At 41.5% G+C, this 23,471-nt stretch overlaps 1 protein-coding gene across 6 annotated transcripts; it reads right to left on the reverse strand.

The window, feature by feature from the left end:
- Positions 1 to 104: 104 nt before the first annotated feature.
- On the reverse strand, positions 105 to 22,385 carry pmepa1 (prostate transmembrane protein, androgen induced 1). 6 transcript variants are annotated; one of them, XM_054785017.1, is made up of 6 exons: positions 22,090 to 22,385; positions 9,519 to 9,632; positions 5,081 to 5,235; positions 4,217 to 4,270; positions 3,802 to 4,142; positions 105 to 3,727 (listed from the first exon to the last, which is right to left on the reverse strand). In XM_054785017.1, exons 1-6 carry the CDS (start codon positions 22,172 to 22,174, stop codon positions 3,472 to 3,474), a joined length of 1,005 nt encoding a protein of 334 aa, XP_054640992.1. In that variant the 5' UTR covers positions 22,175 to 22,385; the 3' UTR covers positions 105 to 3,471. The 6 variants fall into 6 exon arrangements, with proteins under 6 accessions (XP_054640992.1, XP_054640991.1, XP_054640990.1 ...); XM_054785016.1 differs by having other exon boundaries at positions 4,217 to 4,273; XM_054785015.1 differs by having other exon boundaries at positions 3,802 to 4,145; positions 22,090 to 22,380.
- Between the last annotated feature and the right edge of the window lie 1,086 nt (positions 22,386 to 23,471).

Consider the following 23,471-nt stretch of genomic DNA (forward strand, 5'->3'; position numbering starts at 1 on the left):
CGTGTATCCCACACTGCACGCCTGACAATAGTAGCCCCACAATGTTACATATACAAGATTAGATGTGTGTGCTTCTCACTTTGGATGATCTGAGAAAATGGAAAATATGTAGCGAGGTATGTGTGTGTGTGTGTGTGTGTGTGTGTGTGTGTGTGTGTGTGGGTTTGATTAGTTCCCACATAGCATGGAATACACTGTAACAATCTGACAAAAGCCCCCACTTTGGACAACCCTGGCGTACGTCAAATCCAAGAAAAAGTGTGTGTGTGTGTGTGTGTGTGTGTGTGTGTGTGCATGTGGACTCAGACTTTTGCACAAAGCACTCACTCCTATTGTTATGAAGTGCTTTGAAAGATTAGTCATGACCCACATCAAAAAGAGCATCCCGGCGGCAACCGTGGACCCTCTACAGTTTGCATATCGCCAGAACCGGTCCACGGATGATGCAGTCAACACTGCCATCCACACAGCCCTTTCTCACCTACAGGGCCAGGACACATACGTCAGAATGCTATTTATAGACTATAGCTCTGCATTCAATACAGTCAGCCCCCACAAACTCACAGATAAGCTCCTCACACTTGGCCTGTCTCCCTCCCTCTGTAACTGGGTGTTTAACTTTCTCACAGGCAGGCCCCAGTCAGTCAGAGTCCACAACCGCACATCCAGCTCAAGAATTGTGAGCACTGGGACCCCACAGGGGTGTGTGCTGAGTCCACTCCTCTACACGCTCTTCACCTACGATTGCGTGGCCTCCCAGAACAACACCAGCATCATTAAATTCGCAGATGACACTACAGTCATCGGACTGATCACTGGTGGTGTTGAAACATCATATAGAAGAGAGGTGGCGGACCTCATAGCTTGGTGTCGTGATAACAATCTCCTTCTCAATACAGATAAGACTAAAGAGATGATCATCGACCCAAGAACAAGGGAAAAGGAGCCGCATAGACCCCTGTTTATTGATGAGACTGAGGTGGAGAGGGTGAAAACCTTCAAGTTCCTTGGCACACACATCAGCGAGGACCTCACCTGGTCTCACAACACCCAACAAATTCTGAAGAAGTCCCAAAGGAGACTGTACTTCCTGAGAAGACTGAGGAAATTTGGCATGTCCACCACAATCCTGAGTTGCTTCTACAGATGCACTATCGAAAGTGTCCTTACCGCCTCCATCACTGTTTGGTACGGTAACTGTACAACACGTGATAGGAAGGCACTCCAGCGGGTGATCAAGACCTCACAGAACATTGTTGGGGCAGCCCTCCCCACACTGCAAGACATTTATAAATCTAGAGTCCTACGAAGAACACACAACCTCATCAAGGACAGCACACATCCACAACACTCACTATTCACACTCCTACCGTCAGGCAGACGCTACAGGAGTTTGAAGTCCAGGACCACAAGGCTGGCAAACAGTTTTTACCCACAGGCCATCAGGCTCCTCAACGAAGCACTCGCACACGCCGCACGCAACACACGCACACACTCATAGCACTTTATTTATTTATTTATTTGTATTATTTGCTTGTATTAATGTCTCGTCTGTTGTTGTTGCTTAATTTATTGGTATATATGTTTATGTGTTTATGTTTCTTATGTTCTTATTCTTTCATTTGTTTTCTTTCTTTTCTTGGGAGAATGAACAGAATAAGATTTTCATTGCATGGTATAACTGCTGTTTTACCATGCACATGACAATAAAACTCTCTTGAATCTTGAATCTTGAATAAATAAAAAGTGTCCGATGCGCCCCAGCCAAAATGGCGCGAGACCCTCTGCTGGGTTCAGGTCTCTCTCGTGTTCCGTCCCCAATCGACAGAGCTCCTTCACAATAAAAGTCTCTCTCACACCTTCCATCTGCGCATACCAAAACAAAAATATAGTGCAATTCTTTTCGGCAATCATATAAATAAGTCTAACTGGTGCTTTTAAGTTTCTGCCACGTCTGCAGCAGATGGGATGTGAACAGTCTTTTGTCTACAACGAACAACACGTAAAAAGGCAAACACAACAAAAAGCGTCTTTACTGATTCGAAAACCACGTGGAGGAGTTTCCTTTGTGTGCGGTCAACTTTGTGCAAACCTTCTGGCGAAAACATCTCATGAGCTAGCTCGTTAGCGTCTGTTGGTGAACATTAAGGCAGAGCGCTTAGCACGTGCTAACACCGCTAAGCTAGTAAACGGGAGCCAGGGCTGTGTCTCAATTCGAGCACTTGCGTACTTGCACTTATTTGTTTGAGTGCATAAGTGTGTCACGCTGAGCGGTACGACATGATGTCGAGTGTGCAGCGATGGACACTTACCACACTCAATAGTTGCCATCTTGCAGGGTGACTGAGGTCCTGTTTTCCCAGGACATGTCCTGTTTTGTATTGTTTTCATGTCCTGTCCTTTGCTGTTCTGTTATTTTTGAGAAAGTGATGAAAATGTCCTGGTTTTCATTGTTTTAGCCACCACATTAGCTGATATTATGTCACATTTTTTAGTTGTCCAGTAAAACTTGAAAAGAGCGCTATAATATACAGAGGAGACATTATTTCTATTGTTTTCTCATTCCAGAGATTTAAGTGTTATTTTTACACAATTAAAACTGATGAAAAAGAGATTATATTAGCCATAATAAAACATATTGAGTAACTTCTGAGAATCTTATGTGAATTTGTGCCTTTGGTTATAGATCGTATTTTTATTTTTGTATTCTTATTATATGTTATTATTATTTTAATATTTACATTAAATTAATGAATTTATAATTAATTACAAATACATATAGTAAATGAAACTACATTATATATATATATATATAATTTTAAAAACATTTTATTTTATTTATTTAGTGAAATTATAAGGCATCTTTAGGTCAACTTGGAGTATCATGTGAGTAGCCCATTGTGGTCACCCTACAATCTTGGCTATGTACTGAAAGCTGAGGGTCTAAGTTGAGTGGTTGCAATTCATTATTAAAAAGGAGAGAAGAAGAAGAAGTACGTAACTATTGTAAATATTGCGTCAGTGCGCAACAACGTACACTCAACACATGCACACTTAAGAACATGTGTCCTACCTAAGTACACAGTATAGTTACAAAGTGTCCTGATGGAAGTATTCGATTTGAGACACAGTCCAAGACTTTTCTAGAAAGGATTGTGTGTGCTAACACGGCCGCATGCTAGCATGTACGGGTGCTCCCGGCCAGAACAGAACTACCGTGGGTGAAAACAAAAACAAAACGAAAAGTTGTGAAAGGAAAAGAAGACGTGAATATTTAGCTTCAAGATGAGACGAGTCTGAAGAAAGGAGGCCTCAAACTCCACCTGCATTGTCAGGAAGAATTCTGCGAAACAGGAAGTACTGAAGGTTCTCTTATCGTCTCAGCTCGTATTCCAACCAATCAGTGACGGTTGGTCGTCATGGTTACTGACCAGCGGTGCTAGCATGACCTCGGAGCGCTTGCCGAGGATTCTAGGATTTCTCTTTTGCGTTTCGGGCGTTCTGCCTGTCCACGCTTGCTGACAGCGGCAGTCGGAGGACGCCGTGCATGAGCGAGGATTGCGGCACCTGATGGCCGTGGCCGGGAGGCGGAGCCCTGGGGTGGTAGTAGTGTCCAATCACCTCGCTGTAGGTGGGGGGAGCGCCTTCCTGCTTGTGCTGCCGGGCCGCCTCCTGCGCCTCCACCGCACTGATGCCGGCATGCACACTTGGGGGAGGGGCCTGTAGACTGTTGGAACAAATATCGAGTGTCAAGGACGCCAGGACGTTTAGGTAATGGTCATGACAAATGTGTTACAGTACCTGGCGTGCATGCAGGAAGTGGGCGGGTCCAGGGGGTGTGAATCAAAGACGGTCCGGTTGGGCGGCGCTCGCACTGACTCGCGGTTCAGCTCCATCTGCTGCTCCGGGTCTCGGAGTTGCAGGGTGCAGGGACCCTGGTAGGGCGGAGGCTCCTCCCCGTCCGATAGGGAGATGGTGGGGGGGAGGTCGATGAGGTCCTGGGGCAGGTAGGGGTACGTGGGCTGGAAGCGCCCCGCAGAATAGGTGTTCTGGAAGCGCTGTGGCGGACCATGCTGAGGATCCCGCAGCAGGTAGGACGCGGGGGTCCCTCTGTCCGGGGGTCGGGGGTTGAATGCCTGCTGCTGCTACAAGAGTCAGAGAGGGTTACGTGACATACAAGGAAGCAGGAAACAGAGCTGCTGCTGTTATCTGTTACCTCATTCAAAACGCCACTTGGTCCCGCCCCTTCCGAACTCCACAGGCCCGCCTCCTGCTGGAAGATACTTCTCCTTTATTTTAAGAAGTCATTAACTGTCAGCATTTCAACCATGTTGCTCTTTAAAAGGCAAGGAACCATGTGATTTCTCACAGCCAATCAGTGAACAGTAATGACAATAATGAATTAGATCATGATAGGAAAGTATTTAATTCTTACAATGATATTTATAAACATTTAAATCTTAAGTAGTACAATATATTTCTGGGGTGAACAGTGTTTTTTTAAGTTAAAAGCAAGACAATTGGAGACAAGCGGAGCAGTTGATGCTGGTCATCCACCAGAGGGCGCTGCTGTTACACCACACGCCTTCTAGACGCTTTCAATAAAACTATTTTCATTAGACAGTCGAAAAACCTCTCAAATGTTTACTCTTTGTTGGACATTGATCATATTTGGTAACTTCTGCCAAGCAGTTTCTGTGGGTGTGCGCACCTGTCAACATTTGCATTTAAAAATAAGGGAAACGTTCCACAAAATAAGGGAAAATAAGACACATTCTGATCTTTCCACCAGAATTTCCACTATCGAGGAAGGTGGTGGTGTTGCTGTATAGGCCCCAATGTCTTCTGTACTGTGGTGCAACCGTATTTTATAATTTGGAAAAAATAGGGGAACGATTAAAAAGGGAGGGCGCCGGAAAAGAAGGGCAAAATCCGGGGGAAAACCAGGAGGTTTGACAGGTAACGTTCTTGCTCTGACACTAAACAAAGGTCGCCGAGAGTTGGAAAAAGATCAGCTGCGAGGTCACTACCAGTAGCCAGTCAGTAAAATAAAACATGGCGGCGGCGGCGTCGGACTTACGTGTGCCAGCGTCAGGTGCCTCCTGCGCGTGGAGGCGTGCCTGGAGAGCAGCGAGCGCGCTGACAGGCGGTAGTGGTTGAGGAGACAGGTGATGACCACCACCATCACCATCATCACCACTACGATCACCAGGATCTGGACGAACTCCAGCTGGGCTGCACACACAAAGCACAGCGTCACAATGCTTCATTAAATAACAATAATATTGCAAATCTTCAAATTCCGGACCACCAGCGATTATCAAAAATCAGCAAGTAACCGAGACACCCATGAAAACGGTCTATTTTTAACACACGCCTTGCTCCTCCCCCTCCAAACCCTCCTGCTATTGTTAACTCGCAACACAATCCAGGTTTAAGCCCTAAATATGCCTCACACGCGTGATCAACACATTTAAAGTAAAACATGTAGAGCTAAACACAACTAATGAATGATATCATAAGACAATATGATAAAGCTTTATTTAAGTTTCACTTTCGCTTTGCTTCACGCAACTATGGCGCATGCCAAGTGAAGTCCAAAATCTCTTTAGAAATTATAAGTTTTTATGTTTTCTGCTGAAAAAACATACTAAAAAATAAAAAAATGAAACAATTTCTATGATTTATGTTATAAACAAAGTGGTTTGATGCAGGGGGTGGGGGAGGATCGTGCTACAGCTACAAATCCAGCAGAGGGCGCTGACTCACATGTCAATTCACTCCACATTTCCAACAGGAAGATGCTTTGACACCGCGTGATGTGGATCCGCATGTTGTATTGTACAGTACTGTTTGTGTGTAAGTCTGACTTTAGAATGCATTTAATAACTGTGAGAGGCATATTATGGGCTTTACAGCCAACTTTTTCCACCGAGGGCCGCATACTGAAAAGTCCAATATAAAATTACTTTTTATGTTTTATTTTCAAAAAGAAAGACAAAGACAAATATTATATATTTGTCTTTGTCTTTCTTTTTGAATTGTTTTATCTCGTAATACTATGACTTTATTTTCATAATATTTTGACTATTATTATAATATTATAACTTTGTCCCAACTTAATTTTCAAAAAAATTGAAACTTTTCCTTTGTTTTGTTACAACTTTATTTTTTCTTAATATTATTAATTTTTTATGATTTTTTGTTATTATTTCTTAATATTATGACTCTCTTAATATTTCATCTTTATTCTTGCAACATTAATGCTTTTATTTCCATTTTTGCTCTCGTTTTTTTAGTTTTCTTGTTTAATTGTATTTTTAGAAAGTACAGAGGGTCAATACAAAAAAAAACAGCCAAAGGCCACAAATGGCCCCCAGGCCACACTTTGCACACCCCTGATTTAGAGTATCAAAAATAGGCAGGATTTTATGTGGGTGCGTCCATTTTTTGTGGTCCTGGAACGCAACCCTGCGCGAATAGCGAGAGTGCACCATGAAGTCAAAGATGACTGTTTGTAACTTCTCATGGCCATTAAATGACTGTGACAAAAGTGACGTTTCATAAAAGCTGTGTGAAAGATGCAACAAGGTTTGTGTGTCAGACACCCAGACAACACACACACACACACACGGGAGCAGACAGGGCGGGCTTTGTTTAGCAGCAGTCTGCTCGAAACGCACCACCTCCCCCAACACACACACACACACACACACACACTGCTTTTCTCACTTTTTTCACAGGGGGCACTCAGAGGGCAGACACATGCACATAAAGTAGCAGCACACGCACACGCACACATTATAATGAGGAAAAGGAGCTCATGCTAGCATGTTTAGTGTGTCAAAATGTCCCCACCAAGACATTTCCTTACAATCCAGGTGGCACGGTGTCACATTAACATAGATTCACCTTCTCTACAATTGTTTAGCTTGGTGGAATTTCATCTCCACAGCAACAGGGAAGCTTTGCGCATTTAATAAATAACAAATCACCAGAAAAAACACAAACGAACTAAGCGACTTGAGCTGGAGGTGGATTATCTCCAAGATGGATTCCTGTCTCACCGGCCTTAACCCCGTTCCTAATATTTTGCCAGGCTTGATTGGCTACATGAGAGGGTGAAAGTATTCCAAAGAGTAAGATGCATCGCAGCATACAGTACATCACAACCAACTATCCTAGCATGGATGAACACCAAATGCAGTTTTCGACTGTCTCAGTTTTCGTACAATATTGCACTGAACAAACTTTGCCCAGTACTGCATCAATCCACAGAGACGAGTGACCAAACAAAGCACCCTACGCATTGCTGGCTCCCTGTCCATGCATTTTGTTTTAATTGAGTGCGATTGCTAAATAACCCGCCATGGGGCCAAAGAAGGCTGCGAGCGTCAGCAATTTGATAAAGAAGGTGAGCAACACTATTGAATTCCACATCAGCAGGATGTACGGGAAGTCTGCATCAAAAATAAGTTCCATCCTGGCCGAGAAAGAAGAAATGAAGGAAGCTAACGTTGTGAAAAGGGTAAAGGTGTTAATAAAACAGAGATGACAAACGATGGAAGATGTTGAGAAGTGGTCTGGATCCCCTTCTCCCTGTCCGTTCCCCTGCACAAAATATACAGTGGTTCTCACTATGAATTAGTTCGTATGTGCATTCATGGAAGTAGCCTGTCCACATCTTTATTAATACCACAAGATTCAACATGCCAAAGGGTAAAAATACAACAGTTTGTTCAGCGCAATATTGTATGAGACAAGATTTCAGCCCAAAATGTTGTCAAAAACCGAAAAATACCATCATGCTTCAAATTATGCGATTTCACCCTATTATAGTTTTTCAAAAATATATTAATGAATAAATCATACGGTTTCATGGTTGATTACGCTGTATTATTAGTCAAAAAATATGCATATTTTCAATTTTTCCCTAAATGAAGCATTTTCAAGCATAAAAATGGCTAATTTAAATAAAATAAAAGTAAATAGTAAAATACAAATATAAGGCATTCAGAAGACGCATTCAAAGACGTCGTGATGATGTGTAGTATTCCACGCTGGTGTCAGTAATGTTACTGTAATGTTGGGTGAGACACACAAGCACCAGACTTGATCGGCGGAACAGCAGGCTATTATTGCAGCTTTACAACAGGCACAATAATTCCTAACGCGGGCTACTGTTACCGCCATAGTCCACGCCAAGCCCAAACTCAAGTCTGAACCGCCAACGTCACTTCCTGTCTGCCCCTCCGCTCAGCTTCCCCAGCCCTGGAACACATTTACAGCAACACACAAGAGTGCGGGTCTTATTTATGTCTTAAATTTTCTCTCATTACATCTACTATATTGGGTAATAGGAGTGCAATTGTGACTATAGGGGTGTTATTTCATATCTACAGGGCTCTAACAATGTTAATGTCTATGCTGTAACTACCAAAATATTTAATTTAACAATCAGGAATCCTACTTTGTGTAAATTCACTTATCACAGTCGGGTCTGGAACCAATGAACTGCGATAAACGAGGGATTACTGTATATCCTATCTCGCAATGTTAATGCAGGATCTCTGCACGTTTCCATCCAGCCATCCATCCATTTTGTATGCCGCTCATCATCGCTAAGATCGTGGGGGTATGCTGGAGCCTATCCCAGCTGACTTCGGGGGGGTACACCCTGGACTGGTCACCAGTCAATCACATGGCACATATAGACAAACAACCATTCACACCATGAGTCCTCAATTAACCCAGTGCTTCTCAAATAGTGGGGGGGGTGGGGGGTGGGGGGGGTGAGGTGTACTGTCGGGGGGGTGTGAGAGGCAGGGATGACTTTCAGTATTAGTGCAGACCTGCCAAAATGTATGAATTTGTTGCAATTTGACACTTGAATACGCTTGTATGCTTCACTGCTCTCCATTTTGTTGCATTTCAGTTTCGAGTTAGTCTGTACAGTACAGATATTTATGAGATTTATGATATAATTTTAGACATTTTAAGGCCTTAAATTCAAACGACTGGAACAAATCTTTTCTCCACATCCACATAAACACTGGGGGTCCTCAAAAGGTCTCACCCTGGGAGTCTAAATTCTAAATTCTAATGATCTTTAAGTCACCGTACACCAGGAAAGTACCCTTTTTAAACACAAATACATCGTTTAACATGTGCAAAGTGCTCTGAAATGCACTTTGCACAAAAAACTACAAGGAGCCGAGAAGGAACAAGATCACTGCATTTGACGTTTGACTTAAATCACTATCTGGGGCACAAATCAAGAGGAACATGACCAAAGCGTGTCAAAAACAGTAAATAAAAAGAATATTTCCGCCTATCTGACTGCAATCCAGCCAGACGAGGTCTGAGATTCACTTTTAGGTGGAGAATGAGTGCACCGTGCCACCAATCTGAGGATTATTATGTTCGCAAAAACAAATCTCATTAGACAGCGCTGCTAATGTAGTTTATGATAGTAGATGAATATTTAATGCAGTGTAGTAATGACAGTGTGATCTCACCACACAGTTGTGTCTGCACACAGTTGTCGTGGTTGTGAGTCCCTGATGAAGGCTGCATAGTGGTCTTCCTCCTGGATGTTGATATTCCAACTTCCAAATCTGAAGTCTCAAAAACTTAAGCGGAAAAAAAAAAAAATCAAAAGTCAAAGCGTGGAGCTTGCGGGCGCTCGCACGTCCAGTGTGCGTCCTCACCGGCCGACACACACTCACTGGCAGCCTTTGTGCAACCTTTGTCTCTTCTATTCTCTCTCCCTCACATTCCCACACACACACACGCACACACACACACACACACACACACACATGCACTGAAGAAACAGCTGACCGCACCACGCCCTGGACAGCCCACCTCGCCCCCTCTGCTATCTCTAAATAGCTTTGAACAAAAGGGGGTCAGTGTTAGGGGACTTGACGGGGGTGTGGGGGGGGGCTGTCTGGCAGAGACAGATGGGTAGGTGGGGGTGCTGGGGGATGGTGGGGGTAGAAGTCGCATAATGACGTGACAGAGTTCAACTTTCAACTTCGCTCTCCACATTTTCAGCCAATGTCAAAGAATAATGTCACAAGTGGAGGCGGCCATCTTGTTTTACTGAAGTCGTGAAAAAATTGCATCTTTAATTACTTAAATGTGTCATTAATTCAATAAAATTTGAATTAAATGTATTATTAAATGGGCCTTTAATTCCTGAAATAAATAAATACAGCATTACTTTATGAAATAATTTTAAGATTAAATAATGACTTGTGTCTTAATGAAATAAAATTGGAACTAAATACATAAATGTGTTAATGAAATAAAATGTGTTATTAAATGTGACATTAATTCATGAAATAAATAAATACACCATTCAATAATTACTTCAATCTGTCATTAATTAAATGCAATTTGAATTAAATACAGAAATGTGTTACTAAATGTGACATTAATTGACAAAAAAATACACCATTAAATAATGACTTGAATGTGTCATTAATTAAATGAAATTGGAATTAATCCATAAATGTGTTATTTGTTGTTAAACATGTTATTGATTCATTAAATAAATCAACCATTAAATAGTAATTGTGATATTAGTTAAATAAAATTGGAATGACATACATAAATGTGTTATTAAATGTGCCATTAATTCATTAAATAAATAAATACACAATTTAAAAAAATTACTTAAATGTGTCCTTAATTAAAATTTTAATTAAATACATAAATGTGTTATTAAATGTGACAGTAATTCATAAAATAAATAAATACACCATTATATAATTACTTAAATGTGTCATTAATTACATAAAATTGGAGTTAAATACATAAATGTTATTAAATGTGACATTAATTCATGAACTAAATAAACGCACTATTAAATAATGACTTAAATGTGTCATTAATTAAATAAAAATTGAATTAAATACTTAAATGTGTTACCAAATGTGACATTAATTCATGAAATATCCCATTAAATAAATGTCCTTAATTAACATTTGAATTAAATACATACATATGTTCCTAAATAACATGAATTTATTAAAATACTAGTTTATTTTCCTTTAGAGGGTCCACCAATGATGCATTTATATTGTATTCAGGCTCAAAAATTCCAAGAGACAAAAACTCTTTAAATGGGTCTCCAACGAGACAGCAAATTCACGTGTGCACGAGTGAGACAGTTGCACTCATCCCCCCTTGAAGGCATCACACACACACACACACACACACACACACAGAAATTGGCTCATTTGTCAGACGCCGCCGCCTGCTTGCCATCTATCTGCCTCCTTCACCCACTGCCGCATTCAGCTCAAGGTCACGAGGGGCCAATGTCGAGTCAGACGTGAGACCGGGACGTCTGGTCCACATCCTAATAGTTTTCCGTCTTCTCGTTTCAGAGAATTAGCATTTCCAGTTAGCCTTTGCTGCGGCACATTGCTGCCTCTCACAGGCTAATGCAGGTACTGCGTCAAGCCGCGCTTGCTAGTGCCAGACTTGAGTCTGATTGTTGGCGGATAGACGGTTAAGTGTGCGCTGTGTTGGTCTCACATACACATAGGAACACACACGTTTCCAGGCTGGTGTCTCGTAAGGCAGTGGTCCCCAACCCCCGGGATGGGGCCCGGTACCAGGCCGTGGGTTATTTGGTACCGGGCCGCACAGAAATAAAAATTAATTTCCATTATTTCATTTTTTTAATGTTTTATTTTGAAAAGTGGCCGAATTCTCTCTGTTACATCCGTCTCACTTGACGCATGTCCATTGTGCGTGTGCTAACTTTATCTCATGCCGCACAGATAGACTACTACTGTATTTTTACCATTTTTGTTTCACCTCATATTTGGTGTCAAATGCTGATACTATGTGGGAATGCATAAAGGTAAGTTTTGATGATTTATTGAGTGCTAATGTGCACATTTGTCTCAAGTTAATTCATGCTAGCGCACTGCCTTTTACCACACACGTCAAACAGCGATGTAATAATCTCTCTGGAAAACTTGCCTGGAACTTGAACTGGTGGATGGTGGGTCGGCATTCATTTTGTGCTTTTAATGTGATGTTATTCATGTCTTAGTTTTACACAATACATAATAAATAAGATAAATTAGATCGCTATAATGTACGACCCCCCACCCCGGTCCACGGGAGATTTGTGGGAACACAAGCCGGTCCGTGGGTCAAAAAAGGTTGGGGACCACTGTCGTAAGGGACATCCTGATGCCCGCCAGCACACTGTTTCTTTGCTGAAGCGAGGTGCAAAGGAGAAATAAGTACTGGACAGCAAACAAGATGAATAATAACATAAAAAAATAAATAAAAAGACAACCATTTCTGCTAAAAAGTGAAAAGGAGCACACACCCCTCCCCCACTTGCCTACTAGTCCTCCCATGACTCGGCAGTCTGGCTGGTCAGAAATAGCACAGACAGCTGATTGAGTGTGTGTTTGTGTGTGTGTGTGTGTGTGTGTGTGTGTAGGTCACTGCTGCACACAAATGGCTTGCCAATTTCCATGAGAAAGGCTGTAGGGGTAACACACACACACACACACACACATTGACTTTGTGAGCCATGGTCATGGTACAGCCAATAAGTGTGGGAACTTTGGTCCATAAAACTCCCACAGCTGATGTCAATAGAGAGAATGTGCGTGTGTGTGTGTGTGTGTGTGTGTGTGTGTGTGTCTGGTGTGGGGGCAATTTGGACGTCCTCAGTCTGCAAATAAAAGAAAAAAAAACACTAAAAGACATTGTTATGTTTCTAGGAGAAAAAAAACTACTTTTCCAATAAAGGTTTATTTTAACACACAGCGGTTTGTGTAACGTTGTCATCGATCCCCCCACTAAATGACTGATTATATTTTATACAGTATATTATGGTTTCACTTTGATCAAAAAATTACAGCAGCTAATGAAAAAAAAGGTGTAACCCTCACAGGACAACCAGCGTAAAAGCTGCATCAACAATTGACACGATTCCTTTAACAGTATGTTTATTGTTATGTATTTTGTATGGTATAATACTCAAAGTGAGCTGGGATACGCTCCAGCTCACCCAGCGGTATATTAAATGAATGTATGGCTATACTACTGAGAGTTATTTCTAATAATATGGTGTCGCTACATACTGTAGCCTCATGGGGTGTTGGCTCTTATTAGACCGTGCAGGTGTACCTAATGTTGTGGCTAGAGAGCGTACAGTTGTGTTGTGAAAGTAATGTTTGTGTGAGAGGTTGAAGCGAAACAAAACAAACAAATTACAGCTAACAAGTGTTAACAATGGCAAAATAAGAGTGTACACGCACACACACACACATGCATGCTGTCTGAAACGTATGAAAATCAAAGCTCATTATCAGCTGCTTGTCTGCCTCTCACTGGGTTTGTGCAAGCGTGTGCATGTGTGTGTGTGTGCGCGCCTCATTACAATTCCAGCCAGAAGGACCCAGACTACCCGTCGTCTCTCACACACACACACACACACACCCACACACCCACATGCACACACACACACAGGCTGTCAGACCTGCCCTGTCTGACTTCACACCCTTTCACATTAAAATGGTCAGAATGTGTGTGTGTGTGTGTGTGTGTGTTAGGATGGACTTTAAGCTACATTTCCACTATCATTTAAGTGGGAAATTAGAAATTCATGACTTCAATAATAAAATATAACAATGTACAGTACAGATATTTTTGATGAGGATAATGTTGCCACAGTGGAAGTCTGCGACTCTGAGACTGAGTCAACAGCGCCTCTGCTGGTTGCAGTCGAATAGTGCACCCCATTATGCCTCCCGTAATTCAACAGTGAATTAAAGAATTACGCAACACTCTAGTTGATCAATAAATGGTGGGTGTGCAAAGTTTTTCCACCAACGTTTTTGAGTTTTATCTTTTGAGTGCGGCCCTCACCCTCCTTTGTAATGTTCTGATGCGACTCTTGTGGATTTGTATAACACGGCAATAAAAAAGGATCTTTGGGTCACAAATGCAGACCTGCCAACTCTGAAAAAAAAGTAAAAAAGTTATATATACAGTGTGGGCCTTAAGTCTCCATACATAAGAAAATGTACAATGTATATTTTTTATGTTTCAGATCAGATCCCCAGATCTCTCTTCTCTTCATTTCTATCTTTGGGGGCACTTGAAGGTCATGGTGTATCAGGTGAAGATAAGAGGCATAAATCATCTCAAGGAACGTCAAGGAATGCATACACGTTGGGACGTCAGCAAACGGCCCCGGGGGCCTCAGTTTACACACCCGTGCAGTAGACGCATTGTGGTGTTTAAAGTGCTTGTCATAAGTAAACGCTAGCAGCAGACTTGAGCAAAATGTTCGAAAAGAGAAGCAACAAAGTCATTTAGTTAACTAACAACAACTTAGAACACAAATGCTACTGAACAGTGATGCAAGGACAAAGCAGATAATGACGATGATGAAATCATGTCTGAAACCGGATCAGCTGGTCCACTCCCCACACAGGCTAGACACAACAATGTCTGACCCTGTGTGTGTGTGTGTGTGTGTGTGTGTGTGTGTGTGTATTTCATATTACAAGCTGAATAAGATGTCCCATCACGCATCACTGCCAAGCAAACACTTCCTGCCCCTCCTCCATGCAGGAACACCTGATGTTTCCTGCTCAAAACGACTCACATCAGCTCTCAATCCTCAGTAGGAATGCATGTGTGCATGTGTGTGTGCGTGTGTGTGAGAGAGAGAGAGACAGAGAGGGAGGAGGGAGAAACCTTGACTCTAGACAAAACAAATCCGCGCACAAACCCAAACAACATCACAGTGACAAAGACGTTGAGCCGACACAAGGCGAAGGAAAAATAAAGAGAAGACAAAGACGTGAAAGGGAAGGGGGAGCGAAGTGTTTCATGTTGGTTACCACAACATACTTTGACTGGAGGAGCAAAGTTAATCTTTTAACAGACTCACAACATGACCAATGTTATGCTGTGTCTCTGTTTGCAAACTTGCGTACTTATACACTTGGCCTTTTCAGTGAATAAGTGTGTTCACTCTGAGAAGTACTGCAAAATGCAGTGCTCTGTCAATACCCGGATGTTGTGCTAAAAAGGTTGAGTGTGCAAGCATAAGCGAGAAAAAATGCTCAATTCATTTTTAATTATTTTATAGGAGTGTACCAATACGTGTATCTGTATGGAACTGTTCACTACACATGCGTACTGAACCGTGACCCTTGTATCGAACAATACGCAGTTTCAGATTTATTTGATCAACTTCTAATGCCGCTCTGTGCTGAAAACTCAGTGTATCTGTGATCAACTACTCTGGCTTAGGCTGCATTATCCAGCACAGAGCCACTGAGCTCCGCCTCCCATATTCATACCATGCTGAGAATGTTGAAAACTAAGAAAAATGTTGGCAATTTCAATTAAATTCAAATAAAAAAAGGCAAGGTAATTTATTTTTGGTATCGAAAAAATATCGAACCGTAACACAAACGCTTCGAACCGAACCGAACGGAGAACTTTGTGTATCGTTGCACCCCTATTATTGTACAATCGAGAGAAAAAGGCAGATATTTTATAGGACGACACAAACGTCGGTGATTATATTCAGGAGTTGCAATACGCCATTAAGAAGGAGAGAAGAAGAAACAGGGAAATATTGCCATCGTCATTACCACTGATGACAGTTATGGATTTGGGACAGCACTACACTACACACAACGCATTCAATTGTGAGACGTCAATAAAGTGAGAGTGAACACACACACACACATCACTATGACAATGAACCTTTCACCCCTCCCCCAATTCCTCCGACCCTTGACCTTGGCCTTCCCAGACAGACGTAGGGCATCATGTGTGCCACCCCACGCAGATGCAGAGCATCACTGGCTTCATATGCAAAAAGAGTTGCTTCTATTTGCATGCATATATGTCAGGAAGCTGAATATTCATGTTTGGTGTGTGCGCACTTTCTATGACGCTGCCTTCAAACACAATCACCATGGATCTGAAACATGGGACCTTTTCTGGGGGTGTAACAGTACGCCACAATCACGGTTCGATGCATACCACCGTTTTAAGGTCCTGGTTCGGTACATTTTTAAGTACAGTAAAGGAATAAAATACAATAAAATGTCTATTTTCGACACACGGCTCGCTCCTCCTCCGCCAAACCCTCCAGCTAGCTAGACATTGACGTTCTTCTCTGATTTCGGGTCAAAATTTGCAATAAAAATAAAGTTGTAACTGTTGTAATTATTACATTTGAATATGCCTCAAGTATAATAATGTATGTCTACTCACCACTAATGAATGATAAGGTACGATAATCCACAAACACATGGAATGGGAGTCACACTGAAGAAGTATATATAAGAAGTGTATATAAGTTACAAGTATAAATTTCACTTTTGCATTTCACAGCAACTATGGTGCATTCTAGGGCCACCAAAAAAGGTGCGAAATCGCAACTCTTGATGACAAAAAACGTCATCAGTGAAGCATAACAGAAAAATGTGTAAAAATTGAGGGCTTTTTAAACAGTGGCACACGTATGCTGTACATTTGACCTGTATTATCATGTACACTAGGTCCCTAACTTACAAACACAATTGGTTCCAGCTTCGCAAGTCGATTTGTTCGTAAGTCCAACAAAAGGTAATATTACCAATGATATATGTACTACATGTACGTGTATACATATACAGTATATGCGTATGTATGTAAATATGAGTTTGGATGCAGTAGTAATATTAAACGAGGATAATTAATGAAAAAAACAATCATAATAAAAATGATATAATAATACGTAATGATAAATGTTATTTATTGAAGAGGAGTGGTCGAGCATACGTCGTTGGTGGTAGTGGTGGAGGAGGAGTTATTGAAAAAAGGACAAAAAACAGCCTATTCTCTGAGGAAAATACAATTAAATCCAAACAAATTGCTAAATTTACACTATAAATACATTTAGAAAATACATGAAATAATGAAAATAAATAAAAATGTAATTAAAATTTTCTTTTTAAAACAAAAATCTGCAAATATGTGGGGCTGCATCATGAATGTCCGGCGCTGTACCGTACAGCCATTTTATGGAAAGTGTTTATTTTCAGTGGCTCAAAAGGAGTTGGACAACTGACATGAAATAAGTGCTATGATCTCAATCCAACTGTTTTTTGTTTCCTGAAGACAAAAGTGAAGCCAGCAAGAGCCACAAACAAGCATCTCCATGGGGAAAAGTCAGAATTGGGCGAAATCCATGCAGTCTGAACTTCTTCGGGCCCTCATTGCCAATGACAATGATGCAGCCGTCTGAGAGAGGGAGGACAGGTCAGGTAATTATTCGGCATCAGATGACCTCATGTCTTCAGCAGACATGCTAAACAAGTTTGAAGGTATTTCAAAAGCCTCCAGGCTAATTAAGCAGAGCACAAGCACACTGGTGTATTTGTGGATCAGACACACACTAATTAAAAAAAAAAAAAAAAAGTCCCGCTTGTGTGGCGGTACACTCACATATTCATGGCTCCAAATGCAAACTGACTTCAGATTAATTAAAGGCACGCCAAGACTACAAGGGCTCGAGCTGAGCGCTGGCTTGTATGCAGATCATATGCACGGCATCACTCCAAGCCCGGCAAAAGTGGCGACGACCGTGACCTCCAGACGCACACGCTGACTTCATTTGCATATATGCACCATCAGACGCTCTTTGTGGCGTGAGAGAGAGTCGCTTGCGTCTAGACCGAGAAACAATGCAACAGCAGAGAGGTCGAGTGAAAAAAGGAGTATTTCAGGATAAAGGAGAGCGAGGACTGGGAGGGAGTAGGAGACAAGGAGACAAGGATGATAAGGAAGGGAACACAGACCACAAACAAGAATGCTCTTGACAGGTCCAGACATGTTTGCACAAGCAGCAATCAAGAAGCAGAGGACGCACAGAGTCAATAAATCAGCTCATGTAGGACAGAAGAGAGTACACTTCAATAAGTATACTGTGTACACTTATTTTGACAGCATAGTGACGTTACAAATACAGTCAAACCACAGTTTTTCAACGCTGCCGTTTTCGTACGATTCGGATTTTGACAAATATTTTGCCTTTCGTACACTGTCTCAGTTATCATACAACATTGCACCCGGTACCGTATCATTGCACAGAATCTACTGTCCAAACAAAGCACCCTAAATGTTGCGGACTCATTTTTTTCACTTTTTTGAGTGCGACTGCTAAATAACCCGCCATGGGGCGAAAAAAACAGAATTCAACTCATTGCAAAGTGCCAAGAAGGTTGATCCCACCGGGATGTACAGAAAGTCGTCATCAACAATAACAACAATACTAACGAATTCATTGGATTTACATGATTTCTTCAGGGAAAAATTGCTTCGGTTTTCGAATGATTTTGTCTGACCGTTTGGAACAAATTAATAACCAAAACCAAGGTACTGCTGTATATTACGGTTGTTGCATACTTACTGGAAGAAACGATCGCAATATTTACCTGCTTGTTCTTCTTATTCTCTCCTTTTTAATAGTAAATACAGTGATTCCCGTACATTAATTTATTTGTGGCAACACGCTACGATTAAATTTGAAGTGCCACAGAGATTTGGCGCTACCTTTTTTTGTTAAGATTTGGCACAACCTTTTTATTTGACAGTACCTTTTTTGTTAGATTTGGCACTACCTTATTTTGTTTGATTTGGCACTACCATTCAAAACGACGATCACAATCTACTTTTTTAATGGTGAATTCAGTGTTAGCCAGTGTTCAGCCATATATTCATTTGTGGTCGTCACAAATTTGAAGTGCCACAGATATTTTGGCCTTTTTTTGTTACATTTGGCACTACTTTTTTTTTACTGGCACTAACTTTTTTCTTTATATTCGGCACTACGTTATTTTTGGTTAGATTTGGCACTACCTTTTTTTAAGATTTGGCACTACTTTTTTGTAAAGATTTGGCATACTTTTTTTGGGGGGATTTTGTGCTACTTCTTTTAATTTGGTGCTACCTTTTTAAAATATGGCAGTGCCTTTTTAAAGATTTGGCACTACCATTTTTTTGCTTGATTTGGCACTATCATTTTTTGTTTATATTTTGTGCTGTCTTTTTTTGATTTTGCACTAACTTTTCTTTTTTTTTTTAGATTTGGCACTAACTTTTTTTGTTATATTTGGCACTACCTTTTTTTTTTTTTACTTTTTCAAATTTGGCACTACCTTTTTTTTTTAGAATTGCATTGCCATTTTGGGGAGGCGCGGTTGGCACTCTCTTTTCTGTTTGATTTGGCACTACCATTTTTTTTACTTGCCACAGCCTTTTTGTTTTAAATTTGTCACTTTTTTTTCAATTTGACGCTGCCTTTTGAATGTTTTTTTTTTGTTTTAGATTTGGCACTACCATTTTGGTTTAGATTTGGCGCTACCTCTTTTTTTATATTTGGCACAACCTTTTTGTTTTAGATTTGGCACTTTTTGTTCCATTTGGCACTGCCTTTTTAAAGATTTGGCGCTACCTTTTATGTTTGATTTGGCACTAGCATTTTTTTTTAGGTTTGGCACAAAAAATTGGTTTAGATTTGGCACTACTTTTTTTTAGATTTGGCACTACCATTTTTGTTTAGATTTGGCACTAACTTTTCTTTTTTTAGATTTGTCACTACCTCTTTTGTTATATTTGACGCTACCATTAAAATATTTGGCACTATCTTTTTTGTTTGATTTGGCACCACCATTTTTTTTTTAGATTTGACACAAACTTTTTGTTTTAAATTTGGCACTCCCTTTTTTTGTTTTGGCACTACTTGTTTTAAGATTTGGCACTACCTTTTTTTTTTTTGAGATTTCACGCTTGCTTACAAACGCATTGTAATGGAACGGTCTGTGTAGCGTGTCTTTGCAACTCCATACAGTAAATGGCATCATATCTCTGCTTCTTAACACAGCTGACTTGGTCACACATTACAATGCACCTGTTCACCAATATAGTGAGATAATATATATACAATGACGTGTACAATATCTTTAAAATCAGCGCACACTTACATGGAGCCCAGGACACAACAGAATTTTTTGTTTTTATTGCCCGTGCGCTCCACGCGTGCACAAAATGAAACCAACACCCGAAAGTCACAACTTCATGTTGTGTTGTTGAATAAGGTTTAAAAAGATGAGATAATGTTGCACATTTGTTATGACACAAACCAAAAGGCAAAATTTTACTCGTCACCACTCAAACGATGTCGGAGTTTCTGAAAATGTCCACTTAAAGGGTAAAACAATAAAACAGTCTTTGTTGTTGGACATGCATACTCGCTGAACTGAGCTCTCGTGGTGTGTTCTGACGTCGTGCATGTCGGCAACCCCAAGGCTTTAGTCAGCAACCTCAACTACCTTGGCCGTCTCTTGTCAAATATCATCCAAAATGGATGATAAAAGCATTTTTATTCGCCAAAAGCCTCAACCTCCAGAAAACCTCACCACCTTCATAACAGCTCTTTCTAGTCTAGTTCAGCACCTGGACCTGCTTAATGAGTCCAGGCCATCGGGGTGAGGAGCACACACCCTCCTAGTGATCTAATGCTGCAGAGAAACATCTAGACATACAAACACACACATACACACGCACACGCACACAGCTAGCCTGTGAGTAACACTGATGTCATGTTCTTTTGACTAGCAAGTCATTCACTCAGAACAGGTGTGTGTGTCGCCCTACAATTAGAAGGAGTCAGAACCAGACGAGGGAGGATGTGAGAAACCAAACGTGACTAAAGAGAACCTCATGTGCTCCTGATGAGACACAACATGTGGTCATGCATCATCACGATCTTTCTTAAACTTACTGTAAATACAGCATAAGATACTGTACATGTACAAGCAACACTTCTAGAATACATTGTTGTATAATACATTCCTCACTCATAAACACATTATAAGGGGACTGTCTGTGAACGGAGCGTCTTGGTTCATCTCTCTACAGTAGATGGCATCATAACACTGCTTCTTAACACCTGGTCTGCCAGAGAATTAGAAGACGTGGCAGGAGGGATCTCTCGTTCAAAAAGTGATGAGCGACAAATGTAGCAATTTTGTCTGGTCTTATTGGACACTTATGGAGACTAAAGCACATATCACTCTTCTCAACGAAGGAGCGCCCATCTAAAAGCACTCCCAGGCGGGCGCGCTCTTGCTTGTAACATAAAAGAAAACACAAAAAGAAACAACAGATGAAAGTTTATTCCTATTTCTAAACATATTTGTTTTGCTTTCCATGTTTTTTTACCCACATGTTGTCACCCAAAATGTAGATAGAAAATATGTGCACATGTGTCATGGCCAATTATCCAAATTAGCTGTGTAAAAAGAACTGAAACATGAAACAGCTGGACCAGTGGTGGAGCCAGAAATTTTTCATTGGGGTGGCCAAGGTGAGACCGTAATCACATCGGGGTGACAATAAGTTGATACATGAAATGTCTCGATGGCCAGTGGGGTGGCCGGAAAGTGACATAACGCTGCCACTGAGCTGGACATGTGCATTTAAAAGTTGAGATAAGATCAAATTAAGTTCAACTGTGTTTTAGGTTCATCCTGAAAACCCAATATCCCAAACTTTTTGTGAGTTGTGTATGTACAGTACTTTGAATAAATAAAAGATGCTGGCGAGGAATATCATCCAAACATGCTGATGACCTCTAATAGACCCGCCACACACACGCACACGCACACGCACACACAAACACAGAGAAGCTGTGGGACTTCCCGGATGCTAGCACAGCAGACGGCTAGACGTCTGGTTCTGGATGAAGAAGCCACGATGACAAAAACTCTCAAGCCAGCCTCTTTTCGTCCTCTTTCCAGCTAGCACTGCCTGCTAGCGTGTCCCACACTTTTTGGACGCCGCTGAACGCCTCGCGAGCACGCAACGTCAAAGTTGACGTCTACTGTAACGTCAAAGTTGACGTCTTCTGTCGCCGCGACAAAAGACTGACAGCCACTTCAAAGTCAAGCCGATTTCAATAAACAAGACGACGACAAGTTTGTAAACTGGTAACTTTTGAAATGAAAAAATCTGAACAATTTTACTTACAGATGTCCATGACGTGCACGGAGCTGAGGCGCGTGCAGTCACACGCGCACGAGACATTGGCGGTTGTTGCGTTCAAGACGCCCATCAAGTAGGAACATTTAAACTCATTAACCTCCTTTTCCTCCCAACTACTATATCTATCTATCTAGGAGGAGTTTGGACGCTGAATTAAACTATTTCTAAAGGTTCTGTTTCGTCCGCCGTGTGACCGGCGACTAAACAGCCAGCAGACGTCTGGCTGCTCTAGTCTCTCTCTCTCTCTCTCTCTCTCTCCCTCTCTCTCTCTGTCTCTCTCTCTGTCTCTCTCGCTCTGTGTGTGTGTGTGCCCGCGTGTTTCACTGATGTGTGTGTGTGTGTTGGTCCACATCATGCCCCACTCCTACAATGTGTCACATCACGCGTTTGCAGGGTGTCCTACGTCACAGGTCTTTCTCATACCCCAAGCCAACTGATAAGTTTGCTAATTAGCGTTTCCGGGGTTCATTTGTATTTGTGTGTGTGTGTGTGTGTGTGTGTGTGTGTGTGTGTGTGTGTGTGTGTGTGTGTGTGTGTGTGTGTGTGTGTGCTGACGCTCGTGTACGCAGATGACGTAACCTTGCAGACGTCGGTCACGTGACCACGGTCTGGGCTGTGGCTGGACAAATAATGACGTAATGTGATGACTTCACTGGTGAGGATCAAGCAAGTGACTGCAAACATGACAACAACTACACTTCGAAGATGAACTGCTTATTATGATGATTGTGATTGTTATTATTATTTTGATAGGGTTATGGCTGGTCAAAGTAACTCCGAACCACAAATCCACCTGAGTCACCTGCCCTGTCAAAGGTCAAAGTTCCAGCAGTGCCCTGGCCTCTGCTGCCCCCTCCTGGGCAGCTATGTGTAGCACTACGTGGACTAGACACTTAAGACAGTGGGCAACATGACATTGAGTGTAGTTGTGTTGCAATGTGTTGATGTTGTCTGGTGACTGTAGAGTGTATTGTATGGCGGGCCACATTGGTGACAACATAATGGGTGGCATAGCAGGTGTAGTTGTGTACACAGTATAAGTTCTAAATGCTTTGTCAGCACTCATTCATTAGTAATGTGTTCTATTGCTCACTTACTTGACACTTGATGTGAAATCACAGTTTTAGGACATTAGAATGGGGCGCGCGCGCGCACACAGCATTGCAGCAATGTGTGAGGTAATGTCTGTCTGAGTGTGCAAGAGGAACAAATCCTCTCATCCCTTTCTATCTTATTACCTGACACTCTGTCTGCCTCCAACAACCCCCTCACCACCTCCCAACACACACACACATGTGTTTCTTCAGGAGTTGATATTGTTCCAGCAAATAGGAAATACTTTTTCATCCTAGTTTGAAGCATGAAAC

The sequence above is a fragment of the Dunckerocampus dactyliophorus genome, chromosome 8 (genome assembly GCF_027744805.1).
Source record: "Dunckerocampus dactyliophorus isolate RoL2022-P2 chromosome 8, RoL_Ddac_1.1, whole genome shotgun sequence".
Lineage (NCBI taxonomy): Eukaryota > Metazoa > Chordata > Actinopteri > Syngnathiformes > Syngnathidae > Dunckerocampus > Dunckerocampus dactyliophorus.